The sequence below is a fragment of the Lampris incognitus genome, chromosome 2 (genome assembly GCF_029633865.1).
Source record: "Lampris incognitus isolate fLamInc1 chromosome 2, fLamInc1.hap2, whole genome shotgun sequence".
Lineage (NCBI taxonomy): Eukaryota > Metazoa > Chordata > Actinopteri > Lampriformes > Lampridae > Lampris > Lampris incognitus.
This window is the reverse complement of record NC_079212.1, coordinates 120,739,582-120,765,971: the sequence shown is the minus strand read 5'-3', so window position 1 is coordinate 120,765,971 and position 26,390 is coordinate 120,739,582. Positions and strand designations below refer to the sequence as shown.

At 40.9% G+C, this 26,390-nt stretch overlaps 3 protein-coding genes across 3 annotated transcripts; 2 read left to right on the top strand and 1 right to left on the bottom strand.

Moving 5' to 3' along the window:
* The first annotated feature begins 4,077 nt into the window (after positions 1 to 4,077).
* mybl2b (v-myb avian myeloblastosis viral oncogene homolog-like 2b) lies at positions 4,078 to 10,580 on the top strand. The gene is made up of 15 exons (XM_056274922.1): positions 4,078 to 4,097; positions 4,602 to 4,698; positions 4,815 to 4,886; positions 4,993 to 5,085; positions 5,187 to 5,407; positions 5,525 to 5,657; positions 7,214 to 7,273; positions 7,481 to 7,678; positions 7,886 to 8,158; positions 8,271 to 8,410; positions 8,505 to 8,604; positions 8,684 to 8,791; positions 9,385 to 9,501; positions 9,590 to 9,724; positions 9,818 to 10,580. The coding sequence occupies exons 1-15, from the start codon at positions 4,078 to 4,080 to the stop codon at positions 9,944 to 9,946; spliced, it is 1,896 nt and encodes a 631-aa protein (XP_056130897.1). The 3' UTR covers positions 9,947 to 10,580.
* A 1,152-nt stretch (positions 10,581 to 11,732) lies between these two features.
* Positions 11,733 to 23,081, top strand: rpn2 (ribophorin II). The gene is made up of 17 exons (XM_056273834.1): positions 11,733 to 11,791; positions 12,128 to 12,315; positions 12,549 to 12,644; positions 12,760 to 12,935; positions 13,081 to 13,156; positions 13,350 to 13,484; positions 13,582 to 13,758; positions 13,855 to 13,973; positions 14,167 to 14,272; positions 14,786 to 14,877; positions 14,977 to 15,091; positions 15,413 to 15,607; positions 18,969 to 19,055; positions 19,175 to 19,270; positions 20,530 to 20,605; positions 21,116 to 21,245; positions 22,476 to 23,081. Exons 1-17 carry the CDS (start codon positions 11,779 to 11,781, stop codon positions 22,489 to 22,491), a joined length of 1,893 nt encoding a protein of 630 aa, XP_056129809.1. The 5' UTR covers positions 11,733 to 11,778; the 3' UTR covers positions 22,492 to 23,081.
* A 634-nt stretch (positions 23,082 to 23,715) lies between these two features.
* ghrh (growth hormone releasing hormone) lies at positions 23,716 to 25,873 on the bottom strand. Its single transcript, XM_056301554.1, has 4 exons — positions 25,794 to 25,873; positions 24,358 to 24,462; positions 23,947 to 24,051; positions 23,716 to 23,824 (listed from the first exon to the last, which is right to left on the bottom strand). The coding sequence occupies exons 1-4, from the start codon at positions 25,871 to 25,873 to the stop codon at positions 23,716 to 23,718; spliced, it is 399 nt and encodes a 132-aa protein (XP_056157529.1).
* Positions 25,874 to 26,390: the final 517 nt, after the last annotated feature.

Sequence of the window (26,390 nt, the reverse complement as noted above, 5' to 3'; positions counted from 1 at the left end):
CCCAGATAGGTCTCTTAAAGATAGAGCCAATCAAGATAAGCCTGAAAGAAGATGCTGAGCCATATAGTGTCAATATGTCTCGGCGTGTCTCGGTACACATGCTTCCTAAAGTGAAAAGGAGCTGGACAGGATGGTTAAAAGTGGCGTGATAGAGGAGATCCAAGAGCCAACACCTTGGTGTGCAGCCATGGTTCCTGTCCCAAAGAAGAACGGAGAGGTAAGAATCTGTGTTGACCTCAAGCAACTTAACAAGGCGGTCAAAAGAGAGAAGTACGTCCTACCTACCATGGACGACATTCTTCCAGAGCTAGCCAATGCACAGGTGTTCTCACTCTTAGATGCAGCCAGTGGCTTCTGGCAACTGCCTCTAGATGAAGAAAGCGCCAAGCTCACTACTTTCATCACACCGTTTGGAAGGTACTTTTTCCATCGGGTCCCATTCGGTATTACTAGTGCTCCAGAAATATTCCAACGAGAAATGTCAAAGGTCCTGCAGCACCAGGAAGGCATCGTCATCTTCATGGATGACATCCTGGTATATGCAAACACGCCAGAAGAACACGAGCAAAGACTTCGAGCATCTGGAGCGTGTTCTGAAGAGGCAGGATTACAGCTCAACAACGAGAAATGTCTCCTGTGCCAGACACAGCTCCGCTACCTAGGACACATCATAGACAAGGATGGGGTCCGCCCAGACACAGCGAAGGTCGAGGTCATCACACAGCTGGAGCCACCAAGGAACACCACAGAACTCAGACGGCTGCTAGGGATGGTCCACTACCTAGGCAGGTACCTTCCACATCTATCGGAAGTGACAAAACCACTCAATGACCTACTGAGAGGTGACACGGCATGGGTCTGGAGTGCAGTACAAGACGAGGCCTTCAGAAAGGTGAAGCTGCTCATCTCAGAAGCACCAGTGTTAGCCTTCTATGATACCACCAAGCCCACAATAGTCAGTGCTGATGCTAGTAGCCACGACCTAGGGGGGTTTTTTACTACAGGACCACGATGGACAGTTAAAGCCAGTAGCATATTGCTCACGAACCCTCATGGACACAGAGGTGCGCTATGCATAAATAGAAAAAGAATGTTTGACAGCTGTGTGGGCATGTGAAAAGTTCTCTAGGTTCCTCTATGGTTTAGATAGCTTTACCCTTCACACGGACCATAAACCACTTGTACCACTGTTCAACAACAAAGACCTTGATTCAGTGCCGTTACGCTGTCAGAGGCTACTTATGAGGATGATGCGGTTCAGTCCAACGGCAGAGTATGTTCCAGGCAAGCTGCTGGTTGTTGCTGACACTCTCTCCAGACATCCAAGACCGGCAGTCACCCAAGAGATCGCAGAGTTCATCAGCGACATCAGGGCACTTGAGGAGGCAGTCCACACTGCGTGGCCCATATAACCCACAAAGCTAGACATGGTCAAAGAGCAGACCAAGCAAGATGAGGAACTACAGATGGTGAAGCAGTACGTGTGTGCTGGGTGGCCCAGACACGCAGCGGACATCCACCAGGTAAAGCCATACTACACAGCACAACAGCACCTCTCTTACTCCCAAGACCTGTTGTTACACGGAGAAAGAATAGTCGTACCGCGAGCTATGCGCAGAGAAATGCTGCAGCGCATTCATGATGGCCACCAGAGCATCGTTAAATGCAGGGAGCGTGCCCGACAAAGTGTCTGGTGGCCTGGGATAGGGAAAGATATTGAGAACATGGTCAGTAGTTGCAGACACTGTCAAGAGTCAAGGCTAAGTCAAAGGAGAGAACCTCTCATGACAACGCCATTACCAAACCGCCCCTGGGAGAGGGTAGCTGCGGACATCTGTGAGGTAGACAAGAAACATTACTTAGTAGTTGTAGATTACGTTTCCAGATATATAGAAATAGCCTACCTACAGAACCTGTCAGGGGAGACTACCAGAGCACGCTTAAAGAACATGTTTAACGCTGGGGATGCCCTGATGTTCTTGTAACAGATAACGGCCCACAGTTCACTGGACAAGCCTTTGACCAGTTTGCTACTGACTTTGATTTCCAGCACATCACCTCGAGTCCCCACTATGCTCAATCCAATGGAGAAGCAGAAAGGGCGGTGAAGACAGCGAAAAAAATCCTGAAAAAGCCTGACCCCTTCACAGCTCTGATGAGCTACAGAGCAACACCACGTCAAGCCACTGGAGTGAGCCCAGCACAACTCGTGCTGGGCAGGCAAATCAAGACAACGGTCCCCACACTCAAGTCAAACCTACAGCCGGCATGGCCAGACTTCGAGCAGGTGAGACAAGCCGATGAAAGGGCAAAACAAAGCTACAGACGTAACTACAATAGGAGAAACAATGTCAGAGACTTATCAATACTCCATCCGGGTGCCAGAGTGGCTGTAAAGCTGGACAATGAGCAGGGATGGGCGAGAAATGCAACAGTCATACAACAATGTGACACACCTAGGTCTTACCTTGTACAGACGGAGAGAGGGGTCCTTCGCCGAAACCGACGTCACCTGAAACCAATCACTAGCAGTGCCGCGCTTCCACCTGAAGAAGGACAACCTGAAAGCGATGTACCACACCCACCTGCTGCCAACGACAACGTGCCAGACCTACCTGCTTCCCACGAGGATCTGCCTGCTGCAGCAGAGGTACCACAAGCCCAAGAGAAAATGACATCTCGTGGCCGAGTTGTTAGACCCCCATAAAGATTTAAGGACTTTGTTCCAGAATAGTACACAGTATGCATTGAGAGGCAGAATAATCCACCGCAACTGTGCTGGTGACTGGCAGTCTACCCAGATCATCTTAGAGTAGGACTAATTCTTGTTTAATGACTTGTTGATGTGCAGTTTGGAAATGCAATCATTTTGAAATGTTTCCTAAGTTAACTTTAACAAAAGGTTTCCTTATAATATGTTCATATAGAAAGCACTGTCTCAAAGACTCAAAGGAAAGGAGATGTGTTGTGGGACTACTTTATTGTTCGCATTAATACAGTGGCCTATAAATGCTACGTTGCCGCTGAGGGCATTCAGTGTAGTGACAGCGCATCTGATTGTAGTATTCTGATGTACCAGTCGTTCTCTATTAAACTAGTAAACTTATATCTTGCCTCCTCGTGATACTGCAACATACAATACAGTGTTAATGAGCCAACACTCAATAATTTTACTCTCATATACTTTTATAATGAGACGTAACAAATAATGAATCTTGAATCAAAATAATTCAAAATGAACTGAGGATGGCATTGCCAATTTGCATATTGACTTGCCGATTTCCAAATACATTTTCTAATTGCATGACCAAGTTGCGCATTGAATTGCCAATTGCAAAAGTGCATTGTCATTTGCATAAAGAGGCCAAAAAACTTCCATACTTTTGCACATTGAATTGACAATTGCAAAATGCATTGCCATTCGAATAAAGAGGCCAAAAAACGTCCATACGTAGCATTGTGTGCAGATGAATGTTTCAAGTTTGGACAGATAATTCAATTTTCTAGGATTTCCTTACCTGGATTATTAGTATGTGTCAAGACACAGGAGCGTTCCGATCTAGACTCCATTCCAGTTAGTGGCGGTAATGTACCATAACGTTGTTTGCCAATTGACATAAAATTGAGAAGAAGATGATTTTGTCGCTGACACTCGCTGGAATTCCGGAGATTATTCTTCACAGTTTTGTCATTGCTCCAAGGATATGTCTTCCTTTCCTCCTTAAGTGACAACGTTATGAGCATTCCCCCCCCCCCCTGCTGTTGTCACCTTTCTGGGACCTTGTATTTTTAATCTCCTGGCTCGTTGTTACGCCTACACCGTTGAGGCATTACGTCACTTCCCGATATCTGTAAAAAAATAAACGCGCGAGATAGAAATACTTGAGCGCGGACAACGTTCTCTCCCGGCCGGCTGGGGCGGATTATTCGGCTAGCGGTGTAGATTAGCTTGCTTTATTTGATATTATAACAAAAATGGTTGGAACAACTGTATAAGATCGAAACAGTGCACATGACTCGGAAAAACCACTGGTACAAGTGTGACTGCCCGTGTGTCAACAGCTGAAACGGTGGAAGATGTCCCGTTGGTCGCGTTGGTAAATATATTGTATCAGTTGACCCAATCTCGTTGGTGTGAACTTGTCTACTTATTTAACTAGTTAAACTCTGCTAAATTAGTTTAGCAGCTTGCACATGTTTGTGTCTATTGCCAAGTTGGTAAATAAATATTGACTTCAGAAAAACGACTGGCGCCCTTTTTCAGGCAAAGTTTTTGTAAGAAAAAATAAATAAAACCCAGCAACGTTAGCTTGCTACAAAGCCACTTTTATCGTCTCCTCGAAGCCACAAATTAAACGAGGCTAACGTCGATCTAACTTTAGAACTCGGTCAACCCTCAGTTTTGTCATCGAAACCGCCAAGGTAGGCCTAGATGCGTTAGACCAAGAATTAAACTTGACAAGGCTAGTCCTGCCACACACACCACAGGGCGGATCATGCTTTAACCCTAGCCAACCCACTCGGCTAATTCTAGTTTTGAATTTTAACATCGGCACTGTTTGTATTTGTTGATTAAAGCTAAACCACAACTGTTTTTACAGTGAGGATGGCGAAGATGCTGTGTATCAAGACACCGACTCGGATGTACTAGAACAGCGAGACTGTGGAAAGGTCAAAGTTAGATGGACTCAAGAAGAGGTGAGCACCCATATAGGCCAAATATTCTTGCCTATGCATTTAACTCCTCAGATACTGTATTTTAGTCACTCATAGCTCCTCGATACTCAACAATGTTTCATCAATCTTCTCTACAGGATGACAACCTCAAGGCTCTAGTTAATAAAATGGGACCAGATGATTGGAAATATATTGCCAGCTTCATACCAGTGAGTCAGAAATGCTGTCAGTACTTTTGGTCTTTTTTTGTATACTTGCCTGTCATAAACTGTGTGGCATCAAATGCTAAGATGTCTTAATTATCGTTTTGCTTAGAATCACACTGAACAACAATGTCAGCACCGTTGGTTCAAGGTATTGGATCCAGATTTGGTCAAAGGACCTTGGACTAAAGAGGAAGATGAGAAGGTAAAATACTTGTTGGTCTGCAGTCCAGTGGAATTCAGAATACAGACTTCCCTGGCCCATATTTCAGATGAATGTTGATTTCTTCCAATGTCTTATCTTAGGTCATAGAACTTGTGAACCTCTATGGCAACAAACAGTGGGCCATTGTAGCCAAGCATCTGAAGGGTAGACTGGGAAAGCAGTGCAGAGAGCGCTGGCACAACCATCTCAACCCTGATGTGAAGAAGTCTTCTTGGACAGCTGATGAGGATCTCATCATCTACAAGGCTCACTGTGTGCTTGGAAACCGCTGGGCTGAGATCGCTAAACTACTCCCTGGACGGTAAATTATCCTCCTTGTAGAGCACATGTTTACCAAAGGTGTTTTTGAACTAATTCCTTGTACATACAATTCTGGGCCAAAGAGGTCACATAACACTTGAGTTATATTTATAAACAGGACAGATAATGCTGTTAAGAATCACTGGAATTCTACCATCAAACGTAAGCTGGAAATGGGCTTTTATGCTGGGGAGGTCATCAAACCAAATGAATACGAAGAGCTATTGGCCAGTATTAGAAAAGACATGCAGGTGAGCCTCCTCTTCATTTTCTGCCCATCTAAGTATATGGTTTGCCTCTATGCATGCTCAATAATCCAGGTAAGAAAATCAAAGAAAGTTGAATCAGTTCATCTGGATACGTTTATTGACAGATATGTTTCATCACTCATAAGTGACCTCTTCAGTCTACCCTTATAAACCCCCACCCTTATAAACAATAGTTGCATAACAACCGAAACCAATGTCTGTGAATGTTCTCATTCATCCAGGTCATAGTTATCCAAAGGAATTGAATCAAGTGCAACTGGACTTGGTTATATATCCGTGAAGATGTTTCGCCTCTCATCCAAGAGGCTTCAGCCACCCAAACTATGGACTGTTCCAGCTCAGCCAAGAGGCACGAACTGATGACGCCTCTTGGATGAGAGGCGAAACGTCTTCACGGATATATAACCAAGTCCAGTTGCACTTGATTCAATTCCTTTGGATAACTGAAACCAATGATCATTTCATATGCAAATATGCATGCACGTGACCATTAACTAGATTTTCAATGGCCATGTGTACTGTTCACGGAGGATTTGGTAATGTTTGCAATCACAGCATTGTAAGATGGTGACAGATGTACTCTTAGCACACACCCCCCCCCGCCTTGGTTCAGGGATGGTCAATCCCTCTTCATATATAGATGGCCTCTTTGACTCCCTGTTCACACCAACGTTCTTTTCTATCAAGGGTGTGCACATCCTTATCCCTGAAAGAGTGGCACTGGCCTGTAGATGGGTGTAGACTGCGGAGTCTACACCCATCACTTAGGTTTACGCTTAGACAGACCAGTGTGGTCTGTCTAAGTGTAAACCATATGTGGTGGGAGTGTCAGAACAGTTGAGACATATTTTCCAAACACCGCGTCTCAGTTGCTTTCAAACCCCAAAACACGTGCCAGAAATTGGTCCACTCCAAGGATTGGGTCCCCGGCACATACAGAGCAATATAGTGTACGTTGTTAAGTGCCAGGAGGATTGCCGTGACTTGTACATTGGGGAAACTAAACAGATGCTGGCCAAGAGAATGGCACAAAACAGGAGCTAACACATCAGGCCAGGACTCCACGGTCAACACACATCTACAGGCCAGTGGCCACTCTTCCAAGGACCCGCTGGTTTGAACAGGGAGTCAAAGAGGCCATCTGTGTGAAGAGGGATCGACCATTCCTGAACCAAGCCAGGGGGTGGGGGTGGGGGGGGGTTCTAAGAGTACATCTGTCATCCATCTTACAATGCTGTGATTCCAAACATTCCCAAATCCTCTGTGAATAGTACACATGGCCATTGAAACTCTTAATTAATGGCCATGCCCATATTTGCATATGAAACTGGTCATTATACGACTTTATTGTTTATAAGGGTGGGGATACCAACAGCCAGTTTAGACTGAAGAGGTCACTTAGATGAGTGATGAAACGTACCTCAATAAATGTATCCAAGTGAAGTCATTCAACGTTCTTTGAAGTATATGGTTTGTTCATTAGTGATATCAAATATGATAAGATCACATATTTAAAATGGTCTTACCTGATTTCACAGATGACTCATTCTTCCGATTGTGGTGTGGACAAGGACCCAGAGCAGAAAACTTGTCTAACAGTAAGACGCAAATCACTAAGCTGTGACAAAAATGGAAATTTAAATATTGGAATGTAATATTTCAATTGTATAGATAATTTAATTAAATCTACTATATTTGGAATAAATAATAATTGAATATGCATAGACAATGCATATTAACCATAACCGTGGTTTTGATTAAGTCTTTCTTACCGATTTACACAGTGATTTCACTATTTCTTGCAGGAAGCATTTACTGCAGTGCGGAAAAGTAGCCCAAGGGAGGCAGGTCCAACAAAGACTTCTCTAAAGCAGGGGTTGAGCCCAAAGACTGAGGCTGATGCTTCAGGAGAAATAAATCCCACCAGCTGGGTGGTGGACAGCTCTGGATTTCTCTCCCCCACTGGCCCTCCATTGAAGGAAGTTATGGACATGGTAGATGGGGTAAGTGTCCTTGTTTGAAAAACTTCTTGGGCCACTGTTTAATTTACAGAAAATAATTAATTTGACCCATTAAATGTTCCTGATTCCTAAATAAATTGGATTTTTCATAAAAAACTATTAACACATTCATCCCATCCCATCAGTTTTAAAGAGCATATATTTCTCAAGCTTTAGAGCAGTAGTGACAGCTAATGTCTTCCCTACCAGGACCTTGATGGGTGGTGCAACCTTGCAGCCTTTGACCTGGCTGAGGAGATTCAGAGCCCTGAGCGTCACCAGTTTCGCCTGGAGGGCAGTGCCTTGCAGGAGCTAAGCAAATGCAGCAAAGGAGAACTCATCCCTATATCACCTGGAGGGGTCACCTCGCCTTCTATACTCAATCGACGAAGTCATCGACGAATCGCCTTGTCTCCCGATGCTAATAACGCTATGACTCCCAAAAACACACCTGTGAAAATCCTGCCTTTTTCTCCCTCACAAGTAATCTCTTAGTAGTAAAGTAATCTTTCAGTTAATTACTATGATCTTTCAATGATGTTTTTAGGTCAGAGGTAAATGTGTACTGCATAATGAAGTTTTGTTTTTCCTTCAGTTCCTCAACATGTGGACCAAACAGGACACTCATGACCTGGAGAACCCATCTCTCACATCCACCCCAGTGTGCAGTCAGAAAGCCACTGTTAGGACACCATTGCGACGTGACAATACACCTAAAATTAAAGAGAACTCTGTGTACGTGCTCCAAAATAAAGTCTGACAGTTGGGTATTCCTTAGCTAGCCATAAAACTGTTCATACTTGAATATTAACTTTTCTTTTTCATGTAGATTTATCACACCCAACCACAAAGCTGAGCTTTATACTATGCCACGAACGCCAACTCCATTCAAAAATGCTATGGAGAAATATGGCCCTCTACAACCCTTGGTAAGTCCTCACTATGACTGACTGAAAAATTGAGTTTTCAGTTCAATGCAAGCCTCATATTTTCCTATGCAAATCTTAGCCCCAGACTCCCAACTTGGAAGAGGACATAATTGAGGTCATGTCCAGAGAGGCTGGAATTGAATTGGCTGTGGGTGAATATTCACCTGAGCCACGGCGAAAAATATTGGTCAGTATGAAGCATCTTTTCTACACCCTTAGTAAGAGCATACCCCCACCCCCCCCTTTTTTTTTTAAAAAGCTCTTTCATCAACTTTACACAAATATGGAAACTATTATCAATCCCTTTGTCTAAATTAAATAATTGTTCTTAAATCTAAATTCCCTCAAAGTAATGTTTTCCCCTAAGAAATTGACTATTTATGAATTGGTTACTGATCGAGCATGGGATCACATCCACATAATTACACATTCAAATCTGGAGGCACCCAAGTGTCCTACCATTTGTCCTCATTTGGCCTGTAAGTAGCTCCTCTGCTGAAGGATTATGGTGTTACTGGGGTATCTTGTTCACTTTCCCCATCTACATTAGATTTCTAACTCTAAGCTACCACCAGCCATCTTTTTTTAAAAGTGCACTGGGACATACTATTGGGTGTCTACTCTCATAGCCTAACAATGAAGATAATTTAAAAACTTGTATATTGCAGCCCTCTGGCATGCTTATATTTTCCTTGGTTTTTAGTGTTGCAAATTGTCATCAATGTTTCTTTGTCATTATTACTGTTGCTGAGTCTTTCTGGAATTGTATGATGTTTCTAGCATCGGCCTCCTAAGAAGAAAGTGCGCAAATCATTGGCCTTGGATGTTATCAACTGTAATGAAGCAGCCATTGCTAAGCAGAGGCCCATTATATCTGAATCTTCACACAGCTCAAAGGTAAAGGGCTTGTGTCAATTTATTTTAAACTGCGGCATCTTTCGTAAATGCACATATCAATTTTATTTTGTTTTGTTTTTTTCTGAAGGCAGAGACTTCGCTTTCCGTTTCCTTGAACTCTTCCTCATTTTACATAAAGAGAGAAGAAAATGTTTTAGATCAGGGCTTCCTTTTGGAAACCATTGATACAACTGTACATCATAGCTCCATAACCCCAACTCCAGTAAGTTCCAACTTGATCAAAAATGAACAGAATGCTTCAAGATTTTTTTTCTTTTTTATATTATCATGTAATTCTAATTAATTTCATTTTCAGATGTCTAAAGAATGGGAGACAGTTGTATGTGGACAAACTAAAGACCAGCTTATAATGACGGAGAGAGCAAGACACTATCTACGCTCCATACGATCCCACACTCCTAGCCGCGCCCTCATCTTGTCTTGAGACAGTTCTTCATGTGCCAAGTTGTTAGATGTGTAGAACTTTATTCTTCCAGTTCTTCATTTTAAGTGGTGGTAGGAACTGTCATCGATAGTGTTATGTGCAAAAAAAATTTTTTTTTATTTCCAATCTAGTTAACTTGCAGTTTAGCTCAATCAGTCATTGAGGATAATTTGAGGCAGGAGAGCCACACATATCAATAGCTCCGATAACATTGGTAAACAAAAGAGCCACTCATATCTATGGCTCTGTTAGCGACGGGCGTTGGTAAACATCTGATCACAACAAGCCACGCATATCAATGGCGTTGACAACGACTCCTAGAGGATAAATTCTGAGTCTCATCACCAGCCAGTCACTAGCTTGGTCTAGTCAGAAAGGCACGAACTGAGGAAGCCTCTTGGATGAGAGGCGAAACGTCTTCACGGATATATACCAAGTCCAGTTGCACTTGATTCTACTCCTTTGGATAGGCAGGATGGTGCTTTTCCTCAGCATGATGCCCTGAGTAAAGCTTGGATACCAGTGTACATAAACGTCAGTTCAGTCTGTTCTTTTCAGAACTTAATAATGTGAATGAATAATGTGGGGGGGAAAAGCCGAATATGAAATGGTAGATCAACAGGAACAAGATTTTTATTTCTGCAAGAATGTCATCTATTTTTGTATAACTTTGTAATTCATTGTGTAATATAACTTCATTGATTAAAAATATAGAGAATAACTGATTACATCTTCATACTTAATATAGTTATTTGATTTTGTGGGTCAATAAGTGGTATAATAATCATTACATATAGTGCTTTTCTGTATGGTTGGTTGACGAGACGGTCATTTTGGTGACATTTTATGTAACGTGTTTAAGTTATGGCATTTGATGTATGTCCATCTATGAATGACAAAAATTAAGTGTTTTTGGGTTTTTTTTATGGAGAATTTGGCGTTTTTTATAGTTGTAACAATTGAGTGCAACTCATGAAAAGTCTCAGCCAATCAGAAATGGACACTGGGCAGCTCCAGAAGAATCCATCAGTCAGTTGTTGGCAGTCACATTGTGAAGAGAGTAGGTCAAACGTTTTTCGTGAAGTGAAGTGAGGACATGTTTCACGTTACGAACATTACGTTTGGTTATCAATGTTATTTGTCCAAAATTGCTTTATTAGGTTTTGTTTTATTTTTGGAAGGGGGAGGGGTTCGGGGAAAATAAGACCAATGCCAACTTTTGGAAAACGTTACGGTAATACAGTAAAGCACTGTTGCCATCGTGTGTTTTGTATCTGCCAACACTTCTCTAGTGGGTTTTCCCAAGTACATGGCCACAGTATTAACTTCTGGGTCGGGAATTTCACAATAAAAACCATGAATTCTCACGTGACGCTTTAGCGAGCTACTCAGGCATCACATTTGTTGTTTTGCAAGATAGCAGCTTGGACTGGACTTTTGAGTCACTTAAAAAGTCACGAGTATTGTCACTTACAAAAGAGGAAAGTAGTATGTTTTTAATTCAAGGATGCTCAAATTGATTCGTATCTGCTGGTTTGAGAAATTCCATATACATAAACTGTCAATGAGACGCTTGCTGTTTGTAGACAAATTCTGTTTGGCCTAACAATATTAGCCCTTTCTTTTCCATTTATTCAACCAATTGATAATGACAGTCGAGACGTTTTATTTCATTTCATGGCTGTCTTCTGGGTGTTTCTTTTCGTGTTGCTGCGTACTTTTATTTTAAAAAGTAAGAAGGTAAACCGGAAATTCTCATGTTGCTGGCGGAACACTCCGACCTCCCGGAAGTTCTTGTTGGTTTTTGGTGACGCTGCGTAAGGTTGTAAGACATGGCCCATCCTTGTAAGTAAACTGATTCAAAAGCCTTAAATACAACTCTGTATATGTATTCTTTCTTAACAACTGCGGGTTATCCGAGCTATCGTTATCAAATCGTGAAGGCACTATTTGATAACGAACACCTGAAGCTGTGCGGTATGTTGCACGCCGCTTGCATGTCCGCGAAAGCCTGCAGTGAATGAATGCTAACTCAATGAATTAAATTATTGTGTATCCGAGGTGCGTTTATGCGTAAAAAAGCACGGTGTAAAATCCATTGTGCCTTACCCTTCTATGTCATCGTTGTCTAACAAAGCGTTACACGATCAGGTAAACTATTTTGTGTCCTCCTGTGTGCAGGTTTGTTAGGGTTTTTTCTTCTAAACCTGGTTCTCGGAGGTCAGGCTCTGACACCATCCCACTACCTCTCACTGCCTGATGTGGCGAGACTGCAGAGTTTCTTGAGCCAACGCTTCACAGACCTCGAATCGGCATACTACTCAGTTGTTGGTCTGAGCAAACTAGCAGCAACTGTTGCTGATCAAATTGTAAGAAAGTTACCAGTTTTCTGGTTTTTGTATCAGTTGACTAATTGTGTACCTATTTTATACAAACTATGAGAAACAGGTTTCCCGGGGAAGGCTGAATTGCCTGATTTGTGCCATTTTAATTACCTATTCATTATAATGTATGATTTTGTTGCGCATACATTATTATCATTTAAGGCTGTTTTATATCGCCTTAAGTACTATGAGTGATAAGACTTTTTTTATGTTTACAGGAAACATGTCAGTTCCTGAAGTCCCAACTCGATCCCACAAGTATCGACTCGCTCTTCTTTGCTGCTGAGGCCAGTCAAGCCTTATCAGGGTGTGAGGTACATATACCAATTTATTTGACAAACTCTGGGATGATGTTTGATTTTTTTTATTATGGTCTTGCATTCAACACAGTACTCTTAGGATGTCAACTTATTTCTCTCCTCTTCATAGATTCCCGTGTCCAATGAAACTCGGGACATTCTCCTGGCAGCAGTTAGTGAGGATTCAACTATAACACAGATCCATCGAGCTGTGAGTGCACTGAGTTCTCTGGGACTTCCTCTGGCATCACAGGAAGTTGTCGGTGCCCTTGCAGCTCGCATCAGCAAAGAGGATAATGTCATGGCGTAAGCATTTAGTTAGTTGTGTTCAGATAGATTTGGGATTGCTTTGTCAATATTTTTGATTAATCATGTCTCTCCTGATTGAAGTTTATTTTTTGCCCAGATGCAGTGTTTTCTCTTTAAGAAATGTATTTTGTTCTCTGTACAGAATTACGTTAGCCTTGCAGACAGCAGCCCGTCTCTCACAGAAGGCAGAACTTGGAGGAATACTTGAAGAAATTGAGGTGAGCTTCATAACTCCCCACCAGGAGACGCTGTGCCTCATAAAACTGCATAGGACCCATCTTTGTGCATGAGATAATTCCTGAAGTAGGAGCAGGCAAATTAGGATAGTTTCTGCACAGTGAATGTTTCTTCAGAAGATTTGGCTATTGAAGTCCTTTTTCCTTTTGTTGAACTCCCGCTTTCCTCTCTTAGGACCTGATAGCTCGTTTGGATGACCTAGGTGGTGTCTACCTTCAGTTTGAAGAGGGACTTGAGGCAACTGCTCTGTTTGTGACTGCTGCTTATTCACTGTCAGACCATGTGGACATGGAGCCCCCTCTAAAGGAGGTATTGCCTTCCTTGATAGCAATCTTTTAAAATGTTATTGCAACCTGGGACATTCTCCTGCATTTTGGAAATGATATATTATATGTTCTCACCATAGGACCAGGTCATCCAGCTGGTAAACTCCATCTTCAGCAAGAAGTCATGGGACTCTCTGGGAGAGGCTTTCAGCGTGGCAAGTGCTGCCTCAGCCCTCTCAAACAACCGCTTCCATGTGCCAGTCATGGTGACTCCCCAGGGCCCAGCCACAGTGTCACACAGCCAGCCCAACTTGCAGGTGGATCATAAAGGGACCCTCATAAAGCTGTTTTCCTCTGTGTATTTTGAATCTCCCCTTTATGATGGTTTTTGTTTTTGTCTTTCTGATTCACAGCTTCTTGTTACTGATGTCCTGTCTCAGCCTCTGGCTTCAGCCAGCGTACTGGTGGACTCTGCATATGCTATGGCCTCCAAGAGTGTAATACTCAGCCAAACACCTTTCACTCACAGAGAGTATGTGTAACCAGTGGGTTTTTCTATTTTTGGGGTATTCTTGACTTTTGCAATGTTCTCTTAATTTTTCTCCCACAAACTGCTTTAGCAACTCAACGACAGAGGTGCTTTTAAAGAAAGAATTGTCTTCATCAACAGAACCTAGTTTATTGATGTACACTGCATGATTCTGTCATTCTGCTTTTTTCTTTAGTGGTGTCTTTGAACTGAATTTTATGGCTAACCAGCCAGCCAGTGGATATTACCACTTCACTGTTGCTGTCACAGGTGATAGTCGATTGGTTGCCAATCGTGTTGAGGTGAGCTTGTACTAAGTATTGGAAACATCATATATGATTTGCATGGACCACGCATAATTTTAATGGCCCCAGAGTTATTGTCTATATTGTGTATTCACGTTGTTCCTGGGTCTTGTCCCCTGACATTTTGCATGCACTTAACTTGAGTGTCTTTATTTTTTTTGCTATGATAGAGATGGACAAAAAGTTATGCTAATTGATATGTATTGGTGTTGAGTCAGAGGTGGGAGGTCTTTGTTCCTGCCTCTTTGTTTCCTAGGGTTAGCTGTTTAGTGTTCCTGTTGAAAATAATTGTGTAGTTGTATTCATTTCTGACACTATTTGAGGCACTTAATGTTTTTCAAGTTTAACAAGTGTCAAGCTTGTTCTCTTTTGTAGCTGTTAATGTTATCCGTGACACATAAATGTAATTGTAATTACTCCTCTGGAAATTGCCTATCATTGAGAAATTCACGTTTGCTTGACCTGATTGCTATATGCTGCTTCCATTCCTCTCCTTCCATTAACTTAAAGCTTAAAGTGAAAGTATCCACCGAGGTGGCCATTACAAATATGGATCTGTCTGTGGTGGATAAGGACCAGAGCATTGGCACAAAGACTACCAGGTCAGAAATTAGCCTTACAATGAAGCCCTTTTTTTTTTTAAATGTCCCTTTTAAGGAACTTGATAATTGACAAGCAAAATTTTTGTTTTCATAATCCAGGGTGGAATATCCCTCTAAAGCCAAGAGCTCTTTCACTGCAGACAGCCACCAGAATTTTGCTATGTCCTTCCAATTGGTTGATGTCAACACTGGAGTGGAGCTTACCCCTCATCAGGTTTGTAATCTTGGTGGTTGTTAACATCCATCACTTCCTAAATACCGGGATGATTTGGCGGGAGCTGGCTGGTTGTTTGTTTACCAAGCCCCATTGTTGGGTAAAAAACCACAACTGGGTGACTATTTAAAAAAAAATAGTGAATTAACCATGTTGACAGTTAATGGTTCATTTTGGAATTCTCTTGTCATTTTAGCTTATTTACAAGTGTGTTTTACTTTTCTAAAATTATAACTAATGTCTGTGAATAGGCAAAAATATTATTTCTATACCATTTTATGTGCCCAGTATTTAGTAAACATGTTTGTCGTATTTTCACAGACTTTTATGAGGCTTCACAATCAGAAAACTGGCCAGGAGGTTGTGTTTGTGGCTGAACCTGGCAGTAAGAATCTTTACAAGTTTGAGTTGGACACAGCAGAGAGAAAATCTGAGTTTGACTCCACATCTGGCACCTATTCCCTGCATCTCATTGTCGGAGATGCTACCCTGGAGAACCCCATTTTGTGGAATGTGGTGAGTGTCGGGACTTGATTAAATGCAGAAGCAAGTATATGATGTGTATGGTCCTCAGGTATTAGTGGTGATGCCGTAGAGACATCATTGATTTGCATGGTCATTTATTTGGATGCATTCTTAGCTCTTACATTAATTCACTTGGCTTTTATTCAAAGTGACTTAGAGTCAAAAATTAGCAGATAAGTTCGATTTTTACCAATGGGCATCATAGAGCAATCATATCATAATGATTGCTCTATGATGGCAATCATGCCAATCATATAATCAAGAGTGCTTGTCAAGTTGAGTGCATTTAGTATAAGTGTACCTTAGATCATCAAGCGGTGGAAAACCAAAGTACGGAGTAGATTAATATTGATAAAGAACAGTAAAAAAAGGCAAATTTTACCATGATAGTATAAAAACGGCAAGCGCAAATAAAGGACTCAGCAGTAAACACTAATAATAATTGTGTTTAAGTAAGGGTGCAATAGTAACAGTCGGCATCAGTTTAAAGTTACTGTTAAATACCAAAGACCATTTTAAAGTACAGGTTAAATGATGTTCAAGTTAATTATAGTCAAATCACTGCCTTCGTCTGAACATGTCAAATTATTTCCACCCGTTCCTGAGATCTTTAAGGGTTTTGAGCAACAGCTAAGCAGAAGCTGCTTACTGAGCACAGCACAGAAATTCCTCTGACTGAATGAAGCGTCACCAACTGGGCATTTTTACTAAAACAACAGAGCGATCCGAGTCTGACAATAAAAATTTCCAACTTTCTCATGACAATTTTCCCTTTGAATTTGTAAAGGGTTAACCAGACAACGCATTTGCCATTAATCCTTACCATTAGGAACCCTGTTTTTGTCCTCTGACAATGAAATTTTTGCAGAAGAGAAAGAAACAGCCTACGCAGGATAGGCTTGAGAATATAGCATGGTACATTCATATTTGAGAGTATTATTGAAAGTATTACAGCAAATTATTTAGGTTCTTCGAAAACCTTTTATTAAAATGTTTTCTGGAAATTGTTACAGTGAGAACACGTGCTGCCCGTCATAGCTACCACTTACAAAACGTAGTCGGTGGGTAATTTTTTATTTTTTTTTAACCCCCCCCCTTTTCTTTTTTTTCCTCCCCAATTGTATCTGGCCAATTACCCCACCTTTTTTGGGGGGGTTCTCCCTTTTTCTCACCAAATGTATCCGGCCAATTACCCTGCTCTTCCGAGCTGTCCTGGTCACTGCTCCATCCCCTCTGCCGATCCGGGGAGGGCCGCAGACTACCACATGCCTCCTCTGTTACATGTGGAGGCGCCAGCTGCTTCTTTTCACCTGACAGTCAGGAGTTTCGCCAGGGGGATGTCGCATGTGGGAGGTTCCCCCTCCCCCCCCAAACAGGCGTCCTGACCCTGACCGACCAGAGGAGGTGCTAGTGCAGCGACCAGGACACACCCACATCAGGCTTCCCACCCGCAGACACAGATAATTGTGTCTGTAGGGATGCCCGACCAAGCCGGAGGTAACACAGGGATATGAACCGAAGATTGCCGTGTTGGTATGCAATGGAATAGACCGCTACGCTACCCAGATGCCCCTGAAGACGACTTTTAAATCGGAATCGGAAACACTTTATTTGTTATTTAATTTCATGCATATGAAATGAAATGAAACATAATTTCCCCCAGCCCACAGCAGTGCAACACAAAGACAAAAACACATATCCAAGAACTACAAGAACACATATATCCAAACTAACACATACTATATCTAAATCAAACAACAACAAAAAATCACTGTCCAGGAGAACAAATGTCAGCCAAGATGACTGTCGGAACTGCCGATATGCATGGGCTAGCAGTTAGCTTAGCCTGCCCCACTTCTGCGTCCTGTCAGGCTGCCCTCGGTGTTTCCTGTTCGGGCGCAGCTCCAGTCAGGGCCGTGCTGCTTGGGCCCACCGGACGCAACAGACTAGGCTCCCTCAGCCGATCAAACGTCAGCTCTCCTAACTAGACACCTTCGACACACCTCCCTGCATTCCATACGACGACACTAAAAACACAGTCAAGGCTAGTAGGCGAGGCCGCCGCCAGACTGCCCTCGGTGTTAGCGGAACTGCCGGTCTGCATGGGCTAGCAGTTAGCTTAGCCTGCCCCGCTTCCGCGTCCTGTCAGACCGCCCTCGGTGTTACCTCTTCGGGCACAGCTCCAGGCAGGGCCGTGGTTCCTGGGCCCACAGAACGCAGCAGACCAAGCTCTCCCAGCTGATCCACGCCAGCTCTTCCAGCCATCAAACGAGTACAAACTTAGATGTGGACAAAGACACTGCATGGACGGTACTGGGTGAGGCAGCCGCAAATGTGAATTCGCGATGCCATCTTCCCACACCGGTGCTGGGTGAAGCCGCTGCAAATGTGAATTTGCACTGCCATCTTCCCACACCGGAAGTGGAAGATCATGAGGTCCTGGAACACAAAAGGAGAGTGATCCATAGGATGAATTGTAAAGGAGAAGCTGTGTCATGAAACCAGTGCGACACACATTAGACACCACCAATGGTGTTATTGTCTTGATATATAATTATTTTTTTAGACCTCATAAAACAATTGTTATATTGATGGATGGTTCCATTTTTTCCCCCCGATTATACCATTGCATACAAAACTAACTTTGTTTACCACGAGAGGGGGTGTGGGATCCTCACAAATAGGCACTAGGGCACAGGTAGTCCAAAACTGTTGGTTGTACACAAATAAAGCAGTTGTACTAATTTTAAAATTGCACTTGAATTACCAGAACTTGGTTTCTGTGTTTACAAGAGCACTTATTTTAAGCATAATGATTCCATCCAAACAAGAAAAAAACAAAAACAAAAAAAAACAACATAAATCCCTTGACATTGTAATTGGCCGGATACAATTGGGGAGAAAAGGGAGAGAGAGAAAAAAAGACAGTTTCCTTAAACATTTTTTGCTTAAAGTTCAGCGCAGCGTCGAATGGTGACTTTCGATATTTGGCTTGTCAATTGGCGCAATGCTTTTATACAATTCTCTGCCAAGCTCAATAAGTTATCAATTTACAAAATATATTTGAAATTCACAATCATTTTTCAGGTACTATAAAATCTTTATATACTTGTTTTTAAAAAAAAGCATTCTTAAACTTTATACATTTTGACCAAGCTTTATAATGAATAGGTTCAGCAGGGAGGAGTGTTGTACCTCTCATTTACCGACATCATTCTGACCACCACGACAGCCCTGTGGCAAAAGATTAGTTGATTTTGTGACTAAAATGATAAGTTATCAAGTTATCAACTAGTTAGAATTTCTATCTTGCTCTAAAATTGATCTTTTTATGTATTTATTTATTTTTTAGGCGGATGTGGTTCTAAAGTTTCTGGATGAGGAAGCCCCTGCTATCATTCAATCAAAGACTTCCTATGTCCCCAAGCCAGAGATCAAGGTAACATTGGCTCATTTCTCACTTGGAGCTGTTTTGCTACATGCATTGCATACTGTAGGGGGGAAAGTCATTCATGACTTGTAGTCCCACAGCTTTTAAATGTCCTTCTATTTCGGCAGCACCTGTTCAGGGAACCAGAGAAGAAACCTCCCACAGTGGTTTCCAACACCTTCACTGCTCTAGTACTCTCCCCCTTGCTGCTGCTGATCATTCTGGTAATAATTCTGACTTTTGTTGTGACAATGTTTCTTTTGTAATTTTTGCAATTTGGTGGCATAAACCTGCCTACAAAAATACATTTAGAAAAGTGTCTTAAGAAAACTATTTCTATGCTTGCTGAATAATCCAGGTAAAAAAATCAAAGAAGGTTGAATCAGTTCATCTGGATACAACGTTTAATTGACATACGTTTCATCACTCATCTAAGTGACATCTTCTACCTGACTGCAGGTATCCCCACCCTTATAAACAATACAGATGCAATTGTTTGTAAACATTCCCAAATCCTTTGTGAATAGTACTCATGGCTGTTTGAAACTCTAGTTAATGGTCACACCCATATTTGTATATGAAACTGGTTATTGGTTTCGGTCGTTATTTATGAGGGGTGGGGATACGTGCAGTCAGTTTAGACTGAAGAGGTCACTTAGATGAGTGACAAAACGTATCTGTCAGTAAACACTGTATCCAGATGAACTGATTAAACCTTCTTTGATACATTTAGAAAACAGTCTTTTACAGTACAAAGTGTTATGGAAACTAAATTACTTGTTTTACTGTGCACATAACTCACTGCTAATGATAATTTTACAAAGCATTTGGTTGTTATTGTTTGACACAATGTCCCTTTTTTCCCCTAGAAGAGCTCTTCAGAAGGAAACATTTGCCCCTATTCCACTGCATGGTACCGGCTTGACTCAACTCAAAACTCCTCGCTTTTTTTGGTTTTCCATTGGGCAAAAGTTAGGGATAGTACCTGGTACTAGGTACGTTTTTTGGTACCACCTCCTTTGAGGTTCCAACTAAAAGGTGACGTGAAAATACCACTATAAATAAATAAATAAAATAGAATAAATAAAATATAAATATACATATGTGTATGTATTTAAATATAAATAACATCTTTAAAAAAAAACCTAGTCAACATGCCCACAAATGACCAGCGGGGCTTTGCCGTGAGGGGATACTATCTGCAGTGGAAAATGAAATCCCAAAAAGTAAAGCGAGTAGAGTCAACTAGAGTAGAGTCGAGTTGAGCCAGTACCATGCAGTGGAAAAGGGCCAATTGATATCCTGTGAATTAGACCCCCGTATCTACTAAACGCAATGCTTTTTTTAATAATGAAAAAAAAATCCATTGTTACAATAGAATGTGATCACTGCATTGTGTAATACGTGGACACATGTTTTTCTCTTCTTTTGTTTGGACCTCTTTGATATAAAAATAACATGACCCTTACTCTTGCCTTTTTAGTGGTTGAAGCTTGGAGCCAACATCTCAAACTTTAGCTTCTCTCCCAGTTCTGTTCTCTTCCACGTAGGACATGCAGGTTCGTCCTAAACTTTTAAATGATTATTTGTGGGAGATTAGACTTTCTTCTTTTCTATACAGCCATTTCATACAGTATCAATCTACCATTGTTAATTAGAACAAATGAATGTCAGCAATAACTTCTTTTTTTGTATTTTCCTTCTACTAGTAATCGTATTTTTCATCAGTTATTTTATTAATGCATTATTGATGAAATCCAACATGTAGCATATTTTGTTACTTAACGTTTGTGGGGCTGGTTTCAAAACACGAAGAAAAAAAACAAACAAACAAACAGAAAAACCTACTTGGCTACAAGGGATTTAATTTGAATAATAAAGTTGAATAACTTTTTTTTTTTCCACATTTCAATGAAGGCCCATGAGGTGTTGATATGAATTCTCTGTCTGTATAGGTATTAGTCCTTCTCTGAATGTAACCTCATTTCTCCTAAATCCATCTCCTCCAATCATCTGTTTGTGGATGAACATGTTCAACCTTCAACCCAGCTTTCTTGTTTTTATTGCAGCCATGCTGGGCCTAATGTACATTTACTGGACCCACCTCAACATGTTTCAGACCCTCAAGTATCTGGCCATCATTGGCAGTCTAACCTTCCTTGCTGGGAATCGCATGCTGGCCCAGAAAGCAGTCAAGAGGTATGCTTTCTCATACTACCAGATGACATAGGTTAACGGGTTGTTTTCTAGAGAGTCCTTGACTGCAGAATGAAAGTTGGTGCATCTCACAGAGAAATGGGACTCTGGTACTTTCAGGCCTCTTGGCAGTTCTTAGCCCAGAGCCAGCCTTTTTAAAGGCCTGGTCTGCTACAACAGCCCCTCAGCAAGTCCCCAGAGAACTGTGGCTGTGCGAGGACAAGTGGAGCCTTCCACTGTAGAGTCTGTGCCCAATGGGACCAGGGGAAGCTTGCCACTGAGGTTTGCATGGATGATAATCTGAGTGGGCAATTTCCCCAAATCATCAATTTGTAGAGCTCTCAAAAGGCAAAAGTGACAAATTTGTGCCCTGTGTCACTGGCTTAGGATGTCAGTCTGAAATGGCTTACTTTTATTAGAGAGTAACCAGTGCCTCCTATTATTTTTTTCGCCATAACCCATTTAACAACATTTAACAAGTGGAGATTTGCAATTACTCTAAATAATCATAAGTATAATTTCCCAGGGAGGTCTTTCTTCTTGCAGCTAAATCCATTGTCCTAATAGCTGTTGCCTGTCGCTTTTTAAACCCCCCCCCCAACAACACCTTGATTTAAACCTCTCTTTACTCCTTTTTCAGGATTGCCGCAGAGCAAAGTAGTAGGTTGGCAAAGTATAGAAGCCTACGATAAAGGCCTCATTTGTAACAAATGGCCGATCTTCCGGGCTCAAGTAAGGGCATCCTCATGAATTGCATCCCAGTGCATTTCCATATGAGCGGCAGATTGCATGGCTGCGTGGTGCTCGCTCACTCTAGTTCTGAGTGTTCACATGTATCTGACATCCCCTGGCATGGTTCGCCTCTCATTCATCCAACCGTGATCACAACATCATAGCCATGCCAGTATTTTATTAATCCCTCTGTTGCGGTCTTAACACCCATGGATGTGCCAGTGGTTTTGAATGTACCATACCATGTTGGTGATCTGTGTCATGTTTTGTTAATGAGCTAGGATATGCATTTTCTAACGATTAGACAATCCACTCCCCATGAGGATCTCAGTTTTTGCAAATTGTGTTTTGTTTTATGTGGCGGGCTGTACACAAAAATGCACGAGTCAGTCAATAATCGAGTGCTAATGTTCCCAGGGTGTGGTGTGTTGATGATTGAAGACATAAAGTTATATTCACCTCGTTTGTCTAAAGTAATTCATCTGTATTTCTTTTTTCCAGAATTGAGAACAAATGAAGACATACCACCGATGCTCATTCAAGGATAGATCAATTCAGACTCTTGGGAAAAAATGGCATGGTTTTTCAAAATTCCAATTCAAAAGTGAAGTTTCTATTTTTCCCCCCACATGAAAGAAAACAAGTTGCTGCCACCAAGTGACTTGACAGATGCTCAATGACATTTTCCTACTGAAGACTGTAAAGCTGCCATTGCACTTCATTCCCCCTGTAATATTTGCTTTCGTATTGCCCAACATGCCATCATTTTCTAAGTGAGCTTAGATATTTTTTTTTTTGTTTCTTGATGGAATAAGATCGATTTGTGTTTTTGTACATTCCTGTTGCTCAAGCCCATCTTTGCTCAACAGTTATCAATTACAGCTGGTCCACCAAATGTAGCACTGACACATTCATCTTTGGTAAACTTGTTATTACTTTTGCGTGTTGGATACATTAGATGAGAGACTCTCCTGTCTGATTTAAAGATTTGACATCCCAAGGAAAAATAATAAATGGTTGTTAAAATATAATGGGCAATTGCAGGAAAGCGGTTTCTTTTTTTTTTTTTTTTGTAATGCAGAAGAGGAAATAAAGAAGTTAATAAGACTGGAGTTTCTTCATCCATCTTTGTTATAGAAATAGGGATGTGATCAAAAACCTGCACATTTTGTAAAAAGTGTGGGCACATAAAGTATACCCATTAAAAAAAAATTATATATTTAGAGTCACTGGATTGCTGAAAGGAACAGTAGGTTAAAAAAATGAAGTGATGCTTGGAAGTGAAATATTTTTTCTTTTTCTTTTTTTGGTTTGTTACAACACTTGTCAAAACATTAACTATTTGTTCCACAGCAGAGTCCAGACGTTCTTTACATGGCTTTAATGAAAAATTGAGAATTATATTGTTTATATCATATCTAAATTCCAGCATTTGTTTTTACACTCTAAACCTGTGTAATATATAATTATTATAGTATTATGATAAAACATTCAGAGATGATCCTGAAATGTCAAAAAAATGGCTGAGACCACTTACCACCCTAAGCCTGTCCATTATAGTCTAAGCACAAGTGTTGGCAGTGATCAGTCATGTAACTGGAAGAACAACATTATGCAAGGTAATGCTAATTAAGGTAATTGGTTAAATGATAACTTTCGGTGCACAGGAAGTCCAAGTTAAACTTGAGTATGGATGTATAACTGGTTTTAGGATATTGGTAACCTGCGCCCCTTTCTGCCATCATGTGTTCCCCCTGTGTCTTTGGTTCCTCTGGATGGATGTAAGATCTTCTTTGTAGGACCGTTCATAGATGTCAGACATACGTTTCACATAACTCTCTCTTTCATCTCTGGAAAAGATAACATTCACGTTTCAGCTTTTTTTTTCATACATAGCGTTTTTGTCTTGATAAATTTGCAAAGATCAGAGACAAATTGCACCTCATTCAGAGTATTTTATTCTTCTGGTTACCTTAGCCGTTTTCCCACGATTGTCTGGAGGAATTTTCTTGCAGATATCTGACCTAGGACTTTCCTGTAGCTGTTGGTAAAAATGGCATCTGCGTGTCGTCCTGAGCTAAAACCAGAAAGTTGGCAAGGCCCATTTTAAAATACATTTCTTAGGCAACACATTGAACTGTTTTTTTTAAATACATGTTGAGACAATGGTAAATCTCAGTAGGCTGTGATATAGGGAGAGAACTGAGTAAACAAGACACTCCAGGTAGTTAGCGTAGCCAAAACATCACGCTCAGTCTCTCACCCTACGCTGGTTTGTATTTGCTAATCTAATGTTATTGTAGTTAAAATTGCTATGTATTTACAGTTAACCAACTGCAGATTTTCAGAGAAATGGCTGCTAAGGCTATGTAGAGATACTGACCGTAGTTCAGTTTCTACCCTGGTTGGCACCCCACTGTCTTCCAGCAGCTGTACTGGGTTCTCTATGGAAGATGTCATCAGAATTGATGTGTCTCTCTGGCCAAACCTGAGACATATAATAGGATGATCATATGAAAAAAATAGACAAAGCTAGTCACTTGGTGCACCATAGAGCATTGAAAGAGATATTATGCATTGAATAAATCTTATCCTTCTTTGTAAAAATTTTTTTTTAAATAAGATATATATTATTACTATTGAGTCAAATTATTATGTGTCGCCAGTACTGTAAACACATCAATTGTGTTTGATTACTGACCAAAAAGAAGAGAGCAGCTGTAACTTTCATAAGGTAAGTTTTACTCAATTTTGACTGATTGACGTATGAAATAACAGCCTCATTTTAAATGCAAAATATCCACTTGATATTCTTTTTGTTCATAGCGCAATTACACATTTGGGTACTTTGCCATTGAAAGCCATTCAAGTGGACTGTAAATGTAACACGGTGACTAATCAAATCTTGACCTCTGTTAACATAACAGCAGAGGGCACAGTATGACGGACATGGTGACCTTAGAAAGATTTAAAAAATAATTTTACACAAACATGCATGCAATTGCTCTCTCAACCCTGACACTGGGGTCAAATCACTGTCCCTCATTGCCCACAACTAATGCCTATCACATTGCACGTTGAATATTGTGTTAAGCGTATATAACTCATTACAGTTTTCAGAATATAAATAAATGTACTGGAATCAGTGTAAACTTATGTATTCTCCTTTCTCATGTCAAACTACTCTGTCATGAGTCAGACTTACACTTCAGCTGCTCCCACGGACAATTAATTCAGTGTATTTAGACCAGTTCTACATGGAGACAACACATCTTAGTTAAAAATTAATAGCACTGACCAAACAATTTATTCATTATTTCTGTTGGTGAGAATTAATTTGTTTATAAACATTGTTGTACAATATTCATCTCTGGGGAGCCAAATCAAACTGCCATCAAAAATATTTATCTCACGAATTTAAAAATCACTCCATAAAAAGCTAGAGATAGGTAAAAATAAAATGAATAATAAGTAGTCACAATAGCAAATGTAATTTCCCCCCCAAGTGTTTGCTTTTTTTAAACCATTCTTTTCGGTGGATTATAGCTAGTTACTCATTTAACCTTTATTTAACCAGGAGGATCCCGTTGAGATTACAAACCTCTTTTTCAAGGGAGACCTGGCCAAGATAGGCAGCAGCAATTAGAAAGCACAGATACAAAATCACACAGTTGCAAAATTACACATTTGAAAACACAAACAAAAGACAAAAAAAATAGGAAAAAAAGTAAATTACAAGCAGATTATAAAAAACAAGTACATGTTGTTAATGATTTCCTATGATTGTTTCTTTGAATATAATAGCATATGTTGACTTACCTAATAGATGGGTAGAGTGGAGAGCCCGATAAAGACACGACCAGGCAGCAAAACACCAGCAGTGTGGCTTTCTTCATCATCACGGCTACCCCCCCCCCCCGAGAAAGTATGAAAAGTCACAAGAAAGTGACATATTACATTAGAAAAAATGCTGAAGCTACAGTTTCCATTGGCCTCATCTCATATCTCTGCAGTGGGTAGAGTTTTATTTCACGATGATTGATGCCTCTAATGTTACCAAAAAAAGCATAATCAACACTTAGATCATTGTGTACAAAATGATTAAAGCCCAGACATGAAATTATCATGCAAAACAATACAGGAGATCTCTGTGTCATGTCACGATAAACATATTTTTGTTACATGATTTCATCCAATTACATTTATATCAGTGAAGCTTTTATCAAGTTACCTGGAATGTTGTGTGAGATCTAAGCTTCCCTGAAATCCGTCTTTCAGTGTTTGGAGACCTCCGCTCGCATCTTCTCCAACTCTCTGTGTGGTGAGTAGGATTGAAAAGCAGCTAATGGACATGAGAAATTATGCACATACACCCCACAGGGCTACATGGTCAGTTTATACAAAACCTGTAATTCC

Bases quoted from the DNA above. Each gene is read 5' to 3' on its own strand.
- mybl2b (XM_056274922.1), top strand. From the start codon at position 4,078: ATGTCCCGTTGGTCGCGTTG. The intron at 5,086-5,186 runs GTAAAATACTTG...GTCTTATCTTAG, and splicing joins CTAAAGAGGAAGATGAGAAG to GTCATAGAACTTGTGAACCT. The intron at 7,679-7,885 runs GTAAGTGTCCTT...CTTCCCTACCAG, and splicing joins TTATGGACATGGTAGATGGG to GACCTTGATGGGTGGTGCAA.
- rpn2 (XM_056273834.1), top strand. The intron at 13,157-13,349 runs GTGAGCTTCATA...TTCCTCTCTTAG, and splicing joins GAATACTTGAAGAAATTGAG to GACCTGATAGCTCGTTTGGA. The intron at 13,485-13,581 runs GTATTGCCTTCC...TTCTCACCATAG, and splicing joins TGGAGCCCCCTCTAAAGGAG to GACCAGGTCATCCAGCTGGT.
- ghrh (XM_056301554.1), bottom strand. From the start codon at position 25,873: ATGATGAAGAAAGCCACACTGCTGGTGTTTTGCTGCCTGGTCGTGTCT. The intron at 24,052-24,357 runs GTCAGTATCTCT...TTCTGGTTTTAG, and splicing joins AGGGTAGAAACTGAACTACG to CTCAGGACGACACGCAGATG. The intron at 23,825-23,946 runs GTAACCAGAAGA...TATCTTTTCCAG, and splicing joins ATCGTGGGAAAACGGCTAAG to AGATGAAAGAGAGAGTTATG.